Source organism: Crocuta crocuta, unplaced genomic scaffold, assembly GCF_008692635.1.
Source record: "Crocuta crocuta isolate KB4526 unplaced genomic scaffold, BGI_CrCroc_1.0 scaffold113, whole genome shotgun sequence".
NCBI lineage: Eukaryota > Metazoa > Chordata > Mammalia > Carnivora > Hyaenidae > Crocuta > Crocuta crocuta.
Genome location: NW_027530368.1, coordinates 15,316,617 through 15,333,246, shown reverse-complemented (window position 1 = coordinate 15,333,246; position 16,630 = coordinate 15,316,617). Strand labels below are relative to the sequence as shown.

The following is a 16,630-nucleotide window of genomic DNA, read 5'->3' as shown; positions in this document are numbered from 1 at the left end:
GCTTAACCAACTTGACTGAGTCACCCAGGTGCCCCAGAACACATGGGGTTTTTTTTTTGTTTGTTTATTTCTGAGAGAGAAAAAGACAGCATGAGCAGGGAAGGGTCAGAGAGAGAGGAAGATACAGAATCTGAAATGGGCTCCAGGTTCTGAGCTAGCTGTCAGCACAGAACCCAATGCAGGGCGCGAACCCACGAACTGTGAGATCATGACCTGAGCTGAGTCAGATGCTTAACCAACTGAGCCACCCAGGTGCCCCAACACATGCCTTTTAATAATATATTTATTTAGGCTAAGAAAAAGAGAGAAGGGAAGGCACAAATAAGTGTCTTATAATCACCTAAATTCACTATTTACTGTGAACTGAAATATAGTTTAAAACATCTAAAATCTGGAGAGGTTAAACTCATAGTGACTTCATATGTGACATAAGTGACATGGCTTGCTCATAATGAAAATACATAAAACACTAATTTTATAATAAAGAATATGGTAATGTTGCAGGAATATTTACTGTTGTACCACATCTTATTCATTAATGTCACATATATTTATAATAAATATTTAGAATATATTTAATTATTTGTGCTTTGTGTTTATTCTTCAATGGCATGCATAGCCCACTTCAGACCCTTTCATCTTCTAAGGTTCATCAGAAAATATTCCCAGATCTGCTCATATTAATCTTGTCTAGGTGCATGGATGAAGACTTATTTGTAAGAGTTTCTTTTTTTTTTTTCTTAATGTTTATTTAATTTTGAAGGAGAGAGAAAGACAAGACCATGAGTGGGGAGGGGCAGAGAGAGAGACAGACAGAATCCAAAGCAGGCTCCAGGCTCTGAGCTATCAGCACAGAGCCTGATGCAGGGCTGGAGCTCAAACTCAAGAGGTGAAGATCATGACAAGAGGTGAAGTCCAACGCTTAAGCGACTGAGCCTCCCCGGCGGCCCTATTTCTAACAGTTTCTTTTCCCAAATAATGGAGGTTCTGAAAAAATTGTTCCACTATTTCTATGCTACTTAAAAGCTAATTAAACAGGGTCTCTGAATGCTACTTCCACTGGATCATCACCTTTTACAATGAACCACCTCATTACTTGCCCTTTTCTCCTGAAATACTTACATTCAAAAAATAGGGATAAATCAGAGTCCATCCCAGAAAGTTTAAATAGTTGACTTGATGCAAAGAAGTCTCACCTAAGGGTCCAAGTCCTCTTGAGATCCATTTTCCTTAGTAAAACAAAGTATAATCCACCATACAAACAAACAGTCTCCTTAATCCCTTTTCCCCACCTAGTGCAATCCTGCGCGCTGTTGCACTCCGTGTAGGTTTTTCTGGCTCAAGTACCCAAGTCTTCTCATCAATTTCATCCATAACATCCCAGAATGTTTTCAGTGATTCTAAGGCTGCTGAAAACTGACCATGAATGCTTACTAAGGAGCTCTGTAAAAGACAGATAAAAGCAAAGTAAGTTGCATGACATTCTTATCAACAGCAGATCTTTCACTTAAAATATATTTCAATTTAGAAATTTTAAGCTCTGTTTCACTTCAGCTAAAGCTACCCTAGTAAACAAAAGTCAACTGTCTTGCTTCATAGCTCTTCACCTACATTAGCATTAACAGAATTTTTTGACTATCATTGGGACTGTGCATCTTAACAGTAATTTTTAAAAAATTTTTACTGTATGCTTATTTTTTTTAAAGATTTTATTTTTTATTTTTTAATTTCTGAAAGAGAGAGAGACAGCATGAGCAGGGGAGGGTCAGAGATAGAGGGAGACACAGAATCCGAAATAGGCTCCAGGCTCTGAGCTAGATGTCAGCACAGAACCCGACACGGGCCTTGAACCCATGAACCATGAGATCAGGACTCACGCTGAAGTTGGAGGCTTAACTGACTGAGCCACCGAGGCACCCCCTTTATGTTTATTTTTGAGAGAGACAGAACACAAGCAGGAGAGGGGCAGAAAAAGAGGGGGACACAGAATCTGAAGCATAGGCTCCAGGCTCTGAGCTAGATGTCAGCACAGAACCCGACACGGGCCTTGAACCCATGAACCATGAGATCAGGACTCACGCTGAAGTTGGAGGCTTAACTGACTGAGCCACCGAGGCACCCCCTTTATGTTTATTTTTGAGAGAGACAGAACACAAGCAGGAGAGGGGCAGAAAAAGAGGGGGACACAGAATCTGAAGCATAGGCTCCAGGCTCTGAGCTGTCAGCACAGAGCCCAACACGGGGCTCGAACTCAAAAACCATGAGATCAATACCTGGGCCAGTCAGATGCTTAACCCACTAAACCACCGAGGTGCCCCAGGAATTGTTTTTTAAAGACCATATTTATTTTTATTGTGATGTATTCTGTACTGTACTTATAAAATAGTAACTACTAATATAAGATGACGTGTATGTACTTTCTTAATGAATATACTATATACATATTGAGTATAGTGTCTATATAATTTTAGTATGAAAGTTATCAAGTTCCCTAGTATGCAGTTATCAAGTTAAATGCAGCATCATTTGCAATCTGATTATTTTAAACATTATTAATAACTTTACAGACTTAATTAGGCAAAGAGTATAAAAAGGTTCTACATATATTTCCTCTACAAGGTTTTTGTTGATTAAATTCAAATAAAAATGGAGTACACTTTTTTTATAATATACATCTATTAATGAGAATAATGCATCTTTTGGTAGAAGGGAATAATGTTTAACTGGGGCTGAAAGTGGTGTTCCCTATTATCATAATCAACTGCAAATGTTTATCTGCTAATGCTTTGTAACAAAACTTTACATACATCATCCCTAAAACGCGCACACAGGTAGTGTACGGAATATCTAGTACTGCCAAATACTGATACAAATCCAGAAGCACAGGACTTAATAGAGACTGTTCATTATTAGGAAGGCATCTGTAGATTCTATAAGGTTCTACTCTTTTTTTGAGGCAAAATCAACATATATATTGTATAAGGTTCAAGTGTACAACATAATTCATTATTTGTTTACACTGTAAAACAATCACAGTAAGTCTGATCTGTAACAATATAAAGTTTTAAACAATTTTTTCTTCCCTTGTGATGAGAACTTTTAAGATTTACTCTCTTCCCAACTTTCAAATAATGTAATACAATTTTATAGACTAGATTTAAGATTTATTCTGATGTTAAACTTTTAGTCAATGTCTGAATTCAGTTATTTCAGGCAGTAATCTTCTACGGGAATTAACTTACATTTTCACTAATGATAAGAACTAAAGCCATTATTGACTTTAAAAATCAATTCATAACTACTTTCAACTGAAGTAAAGAGTTTCTAATAAAGTAGTATGTATAAACAATACCAATACTTACTAAATATTATGTAAAAAGCAATCAAAACTAAAAGTTTAAGAAGTAAGGATCTTGTTTCAAGTAAGCAAAACATATTTTAAAAACAAAATCACTGAAAACTCTACAAATGTATTTATCCAAAATAACGGACACAAGCTAACAACGCAAGAATACAGTATACCCTGAGTAAGATGAAAACAAAGTACTCACTTCCTTAAAGGTATATTTTGTACTTATATGTACTTCAGGAAAACCCATTTCATCTCACCACTTTAATCAGCGTTCACACTTAGATGATTTCATGGCTCAGTTTCACAAAGCTAGTTTCAACTCTTCCAACATTCCATACACAGGGGGAAAAAGTAAGAGTAGGAACAAGAACTTAATATCTGAAATAACCTTTTAGGATACTGAAGGTAGCATACCTGTTCTCTTCTAATATGCCATGCTTATCTATAAATTTAGATGCCGGAATCCAGAAATCAGAAACCAAACTTCCAAGTTTTGTCTTGACTTTACTATGGGCTGCACTTTATTTCCTCTTTCATTAAATGTGTCACAATTCTTTAGATATGCAAACAAGAAACAAGCTGGATCCCTGCAGATTTTTTTTACACCTAATAAATTCATGAGCTAAAGACCTGATTCTATTTTTAGCAAATTTCTCCATCACTCTACTTACCCTAGTAGTATTATGTACTATTAGAATATCCCTCTTAGAAAAGTAAACAAGTCCTTGTAGATCACAATAAAAAATAAATAAGCCCCTTGTTCTTGTTTCTACATCCAGACATGCCATCACTGTCTTCCAAAACCCTATGAAGTATCCTATCTAAAATGTAAAACTGAACATATTATTGTGCCTCATAAAACCACTGAAAACAACCTTCTAACTGAATTTCCCCCTCTAGTCATATTCCCCAAACCCCATTATTTATACTGCAATTAAGTTGATATTTGTATTCTGCAAACCTGCTTCTACAATTTCTTGGTTTACAACAAAACAATTTAAGTGCAGTTCTTCTCAAAGTGATATTTTTTTCTTTATAACAGCAACACAAATTCCAAAAGCTGTTCAATAAATATTTGTTTTAGCAAGCTGAAGTCAATTACCTGATATAAAATAATCATTTATGACCTTCATCATTCTATTTATTAAGGCTACTGTTATTTACAAGTAGCTTGCAAATTATGTTTTAGGTTACGGTTTAAAACCGCAGTTCTTTATCATGGCTTGCAATTAACATTGTTTAATAGGTATACATAGATGTGTTTACACAGAGTAAACTGAAATACTTTCCGTGGGTATATTTACCACTCCAGGCTTCAGTAACCACCCTCTCTGAGATCATTCTCACATTTTTTTAGGCCAAACAGACAACTCCAGAACTGCTCACACATCTCTGTATGGATGATCTCTTCATGGCTAACAGACACATCATATTCCTATTGCTCTTCCCTGATCTCCTTATCTTCCCAGAGAAATGCCACCCTCTTAGGTCACCCGACCCCGCCCCCCAACCAGGTGACCAGGGGATAGTACCTACCCGATTGTGCAAACCAGAAATCTAACCATAGTACTAATTAACTAGATCATTAAAACAACCTTGTAACTAAATTTTCTTCCTTTAGCTACAGTCCCCTAAAACAATTATTTACACCACAATTAAACTGATATTTGTATTCTGCAAATGTGATATTATAATTTGTTTGTAATAAGATATTGATCATCAGATACATATAAAATAATCCAATTGCTGGACAGTATGTTGATTTTTTAATAGCTTTACTCAGATATAAGTGATGTACAAAGAACTGCACAAATTTAATGTGTACAAGTGGATGAATAGGAGCCTGTGCATACAACCACGAAACCATCACCACAATCAAGGTAATAAACCTATCCAATAGCTCCCCAAAGCTTCCTTGTGTCTTTTTCGTGGGGTTTTCAGCAGGAACTTAACATAAGCTCTATCTACCCTCTCAAGTTTTGAAATGCACGATACTGTACTGTTGTGTATATGCATCATGTTGTACAGTACATCTCTAGAAAGTGTTCATCTAGCATAGCTGAAACTTTACACGCACTGGACAACAACTCCAGTTCCTGCACCTTCCAGGCCCCTGTAGACTGTATTCTCTTTATGTAGGAGTTTGAGTATTTTAGATACATCATGTTAGAAACATGAAGTACTTGTCCTTCTGTGACTGATTTATTTCAGCTGTCCTCCAGGTTCATCAGTATTTTTGCAAACGGCAGGATTTTCTCCTTCAAGGCTGTCTGCATAGACTATCTTTGCTCACATACCACATTCACTTGTTGACAGACACTTGGATGCTATCCTGTCTCTCTGCTGTTGTAAATAACACTATAATGAACATGGAGGTACAGGTATCTCTTTGAGACTCTGGTTTCAGCCCTTCTGGATATATACCCAGAAGTGGGATTGCTAGATCATACAGTAGTTATCTTACTTACTTTTTGCAGGAATAGCAACATTGTTTTTCATTGCTGCCATACCATTTTACACTCCCACCAAGTATATAGGGTTTCAATTTCTCCACAGGCTCCAGACTCAGCCGCCCGCATGAAGTCCAATGTGGGACCCAAACTCAGGAACTGTGAGATAACCTGAACTGAATTCAGATGCTTAACTCACTGAGCCACACAGAAGCCCCATTTTTTTTTGTTTGGTTTTAATAACCATCTTAACAGCTGTAGAGTGGTATCTCATTTTAGTTTTGACTGCATTTCCTTGGTAACTAATGATGTTGAACATCTTTTCATATCCCTGTTGGCTATTTACAGGTCATCTCTGAAAAAGTATCCAAGTCCTTTGCCCATTTTTTAACCAGGTTATATGCTGGGGGGGTTTTGTCTGCCTGGGTTTTTTGTTTTTGTTTTTGTTTTGGGCTACTGAAGGGTTTCTTATATATTTTGGATGTTAACCCCTTATTAGATACATCATTTTCAAGTATTATCTTCAATTCCATAGAATGCCTTTTCATCCTGTTCACTGTGCAGTAAGTCCCTTAGTTTGATACAGTCCCACTTGTCTATTTTTGCTTTGTCGTCGGTGCTGTTGGTGTCATAATCAAGACATCAGTATCAAGACTAATGTCAAGAAGTTTTCCCCATGTTTTCTACTACGAGTTTTAGTTTCAGGTCTTATATTTAAGTCTTTGATTCATTTTGAGTTGGGTTTTGTATACAAATGCAAGGTGAGGGCCCAATTTCCTTTTTTCATGTGGATATCCGATTTCCCAATACCATTTGTTCAAAAGACTATTCTTTTTCAAAATCAGTACTATAATGTCTCTTTCCTTTCTAACTACATCTATATTTTAAAAATGTATAATTACCTATTTCCCTGTAAACCCAAGGAAAAGATAACCAAAAACCAGGAAAGTCACAAAATATTTTCACAGTGACATCTTCCATTTGAAAGTAACAATATCCACTTCTGGTGTGCCTGACAGTAAATGGAATCCCAAACATAGTTCTCCTTAATTCTGCATTTTGAACAGAAAATGAAATATCTCTTTTTAAAAAAGAAAATGGCAGTAAGAAAAACATACAACAATAACCCTGGAACTAGAAGTCAGTCGGTAATTTCAAAACAAATAAATTTCATTTTTTTTCTTTCATAGTTTATTGTCAAGTTGGATTCCATATAATTCCCAGTGCTCATCCCCACAGGTGCCCTCCTCTATGCCCATCACCTCCCTTCCCCTCTCCCCCATCAGCCCTCAGTTTGTTCTCAGTATTCAATAGTCTCTCATGGTTTGCTTCCCTCCCTCTCCCCAACGGTCCTCCGTTAAGTTCCTCCTAATCCTCCTATAAGTGGAAGCATATGGTATCTGTCTTTCTCTGTCTGACTTATTTCGCTCAGCATAACACCCTCACGTTCCATCCACATTGCTACAAATGGTCAGATTTCATTCTTTCTCATTGCCATGTAGTATTGCATTTTATCGATAAACCACATCTTCTTGATCCATTTGTCAGTTGACGGACACTTAGGCTCTTTCCGTGATTTGGCTATTGTTGAGAGTGCTGCTATGAACACTGGGGTACATGTGACAGCACTTCTATATCCCTTGGATAAATTCCTTGCAGTGCTATTGCTGGGTCATGGGTGAGTTCTATTTATTGAGGAATCTCCACACTGANGGTCCCAATAGTTCATTTTTGCTCTTGATTCCCTTGCCTTTGGGGAGGTGTCAAGTAAGAAGTTGCTGCAGTTGAAGTCAAGGAAGATGTTTCCTGCTTTCTCCTCTAGGGTTTTGATAGCTTCCTGTCTCACATTCAGGTCCTTTATCCATTTTGAGTTTATTTTTGTGTATGGTTTGAGACAGTGATCCAGTTTCATTCTTCTGCATATTGCTGCCCAGTTCTCTCAGCACCATCTGTTAAAGAGGCTGTCTTTTTTCACTGGATACTCTTTCCTGCGTTGTCAAAGATTAATTGGCCATACATTTGTGGGTCCAATTCCGAGTTCTTATTCAGAACAAGTAAATTTTAAATCCTAAAATTCATGATCCGATTTTACTAGTCACATGAAAAAGATTTAAAAAAAAAAAAAAGAGGTCCAAAAAGATGAAAGTGGGACACAAACACTTCTCTTAGAAATTTCACTGAACTTAAGAGGCAGACATTAAAATTATTATATCAGTAAGCTATCTGAAAAACAAAAAAGACGTTTCTCTGCGTTTATCCATTAAATCATTCACAAACTCTTATTTTGATTTGATTTCCCTACTGAAATTGAATAGAAAAAAGCATTTATAAATGCAGTTTCTAACAATATCATTAAATATTCTATACATATCATAAATGCCAAAGGAGTATACTATAATATGACCAAAATTAGATCAGACACCTGTAAAAATAAATCTATTCCTATCTTATGACCTAGCAATTCCACTCCAACAGAAGTGAAAAGATGTCCATAAAAAGACTTATACAAGAACGTTCACAGCAATTTTATTCAAAGGGGAAAAAAAATCAGTATAAGTCCAAATGTCCATTAGTAAAAGACAGAATAAACCAACTCCAGTATATTCATGTAATGGGCTACTACTAAGGAATAAAAAGAACAAACCACTGATATTTGTCAACATGGATGAATTTCAAAAATATGCTGGGTGAAATGAGGCTATCTACCAAGAGAACATACTGTACACTTCTATTTATATTACATCTGGAACAGACATAAATAAGGCATGGTTTAAAAAAAAAATCAAAACAATGGGGTCTTACTGGGAAGAGATAATGGTAACGTTCTGAACCCTGAAAATGGACTGCATGAGTATATTCATTTACAGAAACTTATGCTACACTTAGGATTATGCATGTCGTCGTTTCCAAATTTTACCAAGAACTGAATTCTAGTTAAAGCAAACATACTGAAGTATTTTGGAGAAAGATCTTAGATACCTGCAGAATATTTTGAAAGGCACCAAACCTAAGATACACGTACAAATGGAGAGATACACAAATGGAAAGATAAGTGATGAAGCCAGAATAGTAAATGTTAACTGGGAATCTAGGTGGTGGATATAGGAGTATTCACCATAAACTTTTTCAATGTTTTGTGGGTTTGAAAATTTATAATAAAATACTGGGGGAGGGGGTGGGAGAATTATATAACAGATGTGTAAATTACTCACTGTAACTGAGAAAGTTAATTAAGTTTGCTGAATTAGGTTATAGACTAATCTTTCATTTTTTTCAAATATTAAATACGCTTTCTTTGTCTACATATTTAAACAACACAGTTAGACCCTCTCCAAAACAAAACACGAATATGCCTTTCTAGAAAAGAAGCTCACTGTATAAGGCCAGTTATAATCTTTGAAAAGTCTGTAACAGATATTCTTAAACAGAGAATCAGAAACCTAGGTTAAAAAAATACATCTTTATTTTCTTTAAGTCAAATTTAGCATTTCCTTCAACTACAGCTATAAACAACAAATAACAGAAATAGTATCAATACTGTAACTTTCTCTACAACTAAAATTATATTGCAATCACCTAGTGAAATTGAATACTAACATCTACATTCCATTGTCAGTCATTACTTTTTAATTAATCCTGGTTCAATGAAGCTTTGGCACTGGGACTTCTAAATGGTCCCCCAAATGATTCTAATGTGCGAAGTTAAGAACCACTGGTATAACAATGAAGAATAGCCATCCTCGTTATAGTCCAAAGCTTACAGAATCATAATTTCTAAAAGATTTAAACAATTCACATAGCAAGAGACAAAGAAGGGCACTACATAGTGACAAAGGAAACAGTCCAACTGTAAATATCTATGCACCCAACATAGGAGCACCTAAAAATATAAAGCAAATGTTAACAGATAAGAAAGGAAAAACTGATGGTAATACAAGTAGAGGACTTGAATACCTCACTTGTATCAAAGTATACAAGTTTCAAAGGATAGATCAGCAAGAGAAAAAAAAAAAATCAACAAGGAATCAGTGGCTTTAAAAGACACATTCGACCGACCAGACGGACCTAACATTTATATACAAAATATTCCATTCAGAAACAGCGAAGTACACATTCTGTTTCAAGTGCACATAGAACATTGTAAATAACAAATCATGTGTTAGGTCACAAAACAAGTCTCAAAAAATTTAAGAAAACAAATCATATCAAGCATCTTTTCCAACTACTACAGTGTGAAACTAAAAATCAATTACAAGAAAAAGTCTAGACAGAACACAATACATGAAGGCTAAAAAACATGCCACTAAACAATAATATGAGTCAACCAGAAGAGGAAATTAAAAAAACATATGGAGAAAAAAGAAAATGAAAACACAATGGTTCAAAATCTTTGGGATGCAGCAAAAGCTGTTTTAAGAGGGAAATTTATAGCAATGCAGACAAGAAAGGAGAAAGAAGAAAACAAGAAAAATCTCAAACTTTATACCTAAAAGAGCTAGACACAGAAAAATAATGTCCAAAGCTAGAAGAAAGAGAATGATAAAGATTACAGAAGAAATAAATGAAACTGAGATTTAAAAATTAGAAAAGAGCAACAGAACTAGTAACTTATTATTTGAAAATATAAACAAAATTGATAAAACTTTAGCCAGACTAATCAAGAAAAAGAGAGGATTCATACAATTAAAGTGAGAAATGAAGGAGAAAAAATAACAACTGACACTACAAAAATACAAAGGATTAAAAGAATTATTATGAAAAACTATATGCCAACAAATGGGAAAACCTAGTAGAAATTAATAAATTTCAGGGCATCTGAGTGGCTCAGTGGGTTGAGTGTCAGACTTTAGCTCAGGTGATGATCTCATGATTGAGGAGTTTGAGCCCCATATCAGGTTCCCTGCTGTCAGTGTGTAAGCACAGAGCCAGCTTCTAATCCCCTGTATCCCTCTCTCTGCCACTCCCCTACTTCAGTTCTCCCCCAAATAAATAAATTTTTAAAAAAGAAATGGATAAATTCCTAGAAATACATAATCTTCCAAGACTGAATCATAAATAAACAGAAAACTTGAACATACCATTTAATAATAAAATTGAATCAGTAATCACAAAACTCCAAAAAGAAGTTCAGAACAAGACAGATCCACTACTAAATAGTACCAAATACTTAAATCAGAGTTAATACCCTAATCTTCTCTATCTCAGAAAACAAAAGAAAAACCTCCAAACTCATTCCATAAGGCCAGCATTAACGTGATACCAAAACTAGACAAAAACACTACAAAGAGGAAACTGCAGGCCTTATCTCAGATGAACAGACTAAAAGTCGTCACAGAATATTTTAACAAATTCAACAATACATTTAAAAAAATCATTTACTGTGATTAAGTAGGATTTATTCTAGGATGCAAAAGTAGTTCAACACTCACGAGTCAATAAATGTGATATATCACATTAATAAGAGAAAGGATAAAAATCATATGATCACCTCAATAAGATGCAGAAAAGCATTTGACAAAGATGACATCCATTTATGATAAAAATCCTCAACAAAGTGGGTTTAGAAGAAAAATATCTCAGCATAATAATGGCCATATGTCACAAACTCACAGACAGCATCATACTCAATGGTGAAAAAGAGAGCTTTTCTCCTAAGATCAGAAACACGAAAAGAGTGTCCACTCTTATCACTTCTAATTAATATAGTACTAGAAGCCCCAGCTGCAGCAATCAGAAAAGAAAAATTAAAAGCCATACAAAATTGGTGAAGATGAAAGAAAACTGTCACTCTTTGCTGATGACATGATCCTATATATAGAATACCATAAAGACTCAATCAAAAAACTTTAGAACCGATATACTGCAGGATACAAAATGAATATACAGAAATTAAGAAAAGAATATCATTTATAATTTTACCAAAAAAATTAAAAACCTAGGAATACTCTTAATCAAGGAGGTAAAGACCTGTTGCTGTACTCTGAAAACTGTAAAACACTAATGAAAGAAATTGAAGATGACAGAAACAAATAGATGTTCCATGCTCATGGATTAGAATTAATATTACTGAAAAGTCCATACTACCCAAAGCAATCTATAGACTCAATACAATCCCTATCAAAATACCAACACCAATTTTCACAGAACTAGAACATATACTAAAATTTTTGTGGAAGGACAGGAGACCTATAATAGCCAAAGAAACTTTGAGAAAAAAGAACAAAACTGGAGGTATCACAATTCCAACATATGCTACAATTACATGTGGTAATCAAAACAATACGGTACTGGCACAAAAACAAACACATAGATCAATGGAACAGTATAAAGGAGCCCCAAATTAAGCCCACGCTTAAGATATGACAAAGGAGGCAAGAATTTACAATGGATAAAAGACTGTATCTTCAATCAATGGTGTTGGGAAAACTGGACAGCTACATGCAAAAATATGAAACTGAACCACTTTCTTACACCACCCACAAAAGAAAACTCAAAATGGATTAAGGACCTGGGGCGCCTGGGTGGCTCAGTCTGGTAAGCTTCAAACTTCGTTTCCAGTCATGATCAAGTGGTTTCATGAGTTCAAACCCTGTGTCAGCAAGGTGCTGACAGCTTGAAGCCCGGAGCCTGCTTTAGAGTCTGTGTCTCCCTTGTGCTCTCTGCCCCTCCCCCNTAAAAAAAAAAAAAAAAAAAACAGATTAAAGACCTAAATGTGAGAACTTAAACCAGAAAAATCCTGGAAGAAACAACTAACAGTAATATGTGACATCAGCCTTAGCAACACTGTTCTAAGTGTCTCCCCAGGGAAGAAAAATGAAAGCAAAAATAAACTTATCTAAGACTATACCAAAAGGAAAAGATTTTGCACAATGAAGGAAACTATCAACAAAGCAAAAAGGAAACCTGGTGAATGGGAGAAGATACTGACAATGATATACTCGATAAGAGGTTAATATCCAAAATATATAAAGAACTTAAACAGATGGATTACACTTATCATGGTAAACACTGAGTAGTACATAGAATTGTCAAATCAATATGTTCTATACCTGAAACTAATATAACACTTTGTCTTAATTACACTTCAATTAACAAAAAGATCTGGGGCACCTAGTTAAGCATCTGACTCTTGATTTCAGGTCAGGTTAGGATCTCACAGTTTATGAGACTGAACCCCGTGTTGGGGTCGGGGCTAACAGCACAGAGTTTGCTTGAGATTTTCTCTCTCTCTCTCTTCTCCCTCTGCCCCTCCCCTGCTCATGCACTCTCTGTCTCAAAATGAATAAACTTAAAAAAAAATAATTTTAATTTGGCTGTTTTTAAATAGTATCTTAATTTTAGTTTTTGGATTTTAGGGGTATACAATAAATTTGTAAAAATGAACATGTTTCATAAAATTAGAACTATGGAAAAAAGTTTTAACTTCAACTTAGAACAATCAATTTGTAACCATACTTCACAAACTTTCTGGGTCAAGAATTGAATGCAGGGTGAGACAAGTATACGATTTCTCTTAAATGTGGAATCTAAAAAACAAAACACATAAACAAAAAGCAGAAACAGATCCATAAATACAGAGAATTGATGGTTGCCAAAGGGAAGGTAAGTGGGGTGATTGGCAAACGAAGGAAGGAGAGTAAGAGATAAGAGTTTTCCAGTTATGGAATGATTAAGTCATGGTGATCAAGGTACAGCACAGGGAATACAGTCAATGGTACTGTAATGACACTTCATGGTAACAGACGGTGCTACACCTGTGAACACAGCACCAAGTATAGCCTTGTTGAAGCACCACGTTGTATAGTTAAAACATAAGTGTGTGTCAACTATACTTCAGTAAATAAAGAATCAAAAGAATGTATGTTTTCATTTACAGCACACTGAATTATACAAAATTAAATAACCAAATAATATACCAAATGAGTTATGTGTTAATACAATTCAATCCAGCAAATGTGTAAAACGTGTCTACTAAGAGTTATGCTCTATTATAGATATTGGCTGATCTAAAAAAAATGGGAGATACAATATAACATGTTAAGATCACAGACTCTGTAGTCAAATCTTGAGTCTCATTCCTAGCTCCATCCTCTCTCTTAATACTAGCTGCATCCTTCTCAGCAAATTAATCTCACTTAGCTTCAACACAGTAGTAGTGTTAATCCGTACAAGATTTGAGATAATGTACATAAAATGTTAAACTGCTTAGCATACAGTATATGTTTAAAAATTGACAGCCATTATTACAAATCATATAGTCCTTGATCTGGAGAAGTTCACAACTCATGAACAAAAACAGTAGACTGAAAAATATCTATTTTATTAGACAAGGTATCAATACTCTTAATATAAAAAGGTTTTTGAAAAATCAGTAAAAAAAAAAGTATATAGGAATTTTTAAAAAAGGGGGGAAGAAGAGATAATTCCTCAAAGAAAAAAATACATATAATGAAATAAAAAATACTCAACCTCAAGTCTACACATTATTTCTCTACATGCAAAACTTCAGGGTGAGAGAAAGAGAAGAGACAAGCAAAGCCTGAAGAATTAGAGGATGGTGAGAGAAATGAGGTGTACTGGATGGGCATCTGCTTTTACCAGAGCAGCTCTTCCTTCAAAGCTGAAATAGCTCAGTTCCACAGGTTACCTTCTCTCTTACAACATTCCTGTTATTAGTTACTGTTTTCTTTTAGAACCTCACTGAAGAGGTGAGCATCCTGTAGGTCATAATGGGACCATGATGCATGCCTTTAATCCATTGCAGAATTATCCAGAGTGGTTTTATTCTGATTTGGCTCCAATGACTTTGTTCCAATGTTTCAAAGGTCCCCAGTTAGTTTGGTTTTAACCCTTATTACAACAATTTTTATTCTCTTCTTTGTACTTTTCCATACTACTTACAATAATATGTATTACTTTTATAATCATAAAAGAGTATGTAAAAATAAAAATAAATGGTCTGTTATCTATCCTTTTATTTCATGATGTGCACAGTATAGAGAAAAGATACACAACCCTTAACTTTATGAAACTAATACTTCAACCATGTGTCAGGTCTATGTTGGGATCTCTGATACAAAGATAAAAGCATCCAGTACACAATGAAGTCTCAGCTGTCATCTTGATGGTAACAAAGTATTTGATCAAGACATACTCAGTGACTAAAATCCTTAACACTGCACCTATAAATATGGGTGTGCAGTAGACAATTCTAAGGTAACTTCTAGCTCTAAATCAGGCCAAAAACTCTATAACTATTTGAAAATCCATAAAGTAGGTAATTCTGTCCACTGAACAGTACCTATCTTTCCTGGGTCTCCTAGGTGGCTCAGTCAGTTAAGCATTGGACTTCGGCTCAGATCATGATCTGACGGCTCTCGAGTACAAGCCCCGTGTTGTGCTCTGTGCGGACAGCTCAGAACCTGGAGCCTGCCTCAGATTCTGTGTCCCTCTCTCACTCTGCCCTTCCCCCACTCATACTCGCTCTTTCTCGGTCTCTCCAGAATAAACATTAAAAACATTTTTTTAAGTACCTATTTTTCCTTTGAAGATGCCAATTACTGTAACATACTCCCAATTAGTTTCAACTTGTGTTTATAAAAGGACTTTCTCATTCAAATTATATAGAAGAATGTATCCATATGAACAATTTATATGCCTCAACATAATCATTTCCTCTTTAATCAAAAGAATTTTCATATCAGAATCAAACTATTTGGACTACATTATGTCTTCTATCCCCATGTATTCAAGGAGAGAAGTCAATGATGCATTATGTAACTACTGTTATTTTCTAATATAAGAGAAAAAACAACAGTCTTCCAAAAGCTTTGAGTTTTTGGAATAGGTTAAGAACCACAAATTTCTAGCAGGAATAACAAAGCAATTACAAAGCATTATAGCTTTATGGCAAAGATCCAAACATTACACCCAGAATACTGCAAGGGATTAATTTACTAATCAAAGGAAAATGCCTTTTTTTTTTTTACACACATACATAATACTATGATTAAAGGAAGTGAAATAGAGGAACAAAGATATAAGACAGGAAAAAAGCTAAAGAAGAAAGACAACAGAAATAAGCAGCAAAAAACAAAGGCAAAAGCAGAAACAACAACAAAAATCCCATAAACACACACATACACATTAGGCTTTGGGTCCCAGTAACCAAAATAATGGCGCAGAAACCAAACCCTAAAGCCTTGCTGTGGCAGGAGAAAGAAGACAGGATGCTAAACAACCTCTTGTCCTTAAACATTAGAAAGAAAAAAAAGAAAGAAATCCTGAAAAAGCTAGAAAATATAAAACAAGGTAGATTATATATGCTACTCTATATGCTCCAAAGATTTACAGCAAGGGGCCATGCTGAAGCGTGCCAACGACACTCTCTCGTAATCTGTGTATTTTCATGTGGGTAGAACTGTAACAGAAAAAAAAAGCACACAAACAGCAGAAATTAGAAAACTACATTTTTAACATTACATGCACAGGGAGCACAAGAGCTAAGGTAACAGGGGAGAGAGTCTCTGCTATGGAGTCTAATGCTCCTGTGTGAAAAGCAAAGGTCAGAGAGTAACAAGAATGTATTAATCGCTAGAAAAAGGTAGGAAAAAGTAGGGATCTCGACAAAGTATGAAAAGAGCAGGCATAAGATAATAAGAGATCTCTTAGGTGAACACCTAAGGCACTTAATGAAATTTTCTGCACAAAATCAGAATATCTAGACTGTTCTGTGTATGGACTTCTCAGAGGGAAGAGCTATACGTGGGAACCCTGCACTGATTCACTGAACATTTCTCAACAACACAACTGAAAAGATTTCTAAGCA

General features: G+C 35.3%; 1 protein-coding gene across 4 annotated transcripts in view; it reads right to left on the bottom strand.

The window, feature by feature from the left end:
• Positions 1-16,630, bottom strand: part of FANCL (FA complementation group L) — a 92,944-nt gene that overhangs the window by 8,389 nt on the left and 67,925 nt on the right. For all 4 annotated transcript variants that reach the window (XM_077766487.1, XM_077766488.1, XM_077766489.1 and 1 more), the window contains one exon: positions 1,293-1,443. In XM_077766487.1, coding sequence (XP_077622613.1) covers positions 1,293-1,443 — 151 coding nt within the window. The remainder of the gene's footprint in view (positions 1-1,292; positions 1,444-16,630) is intronic.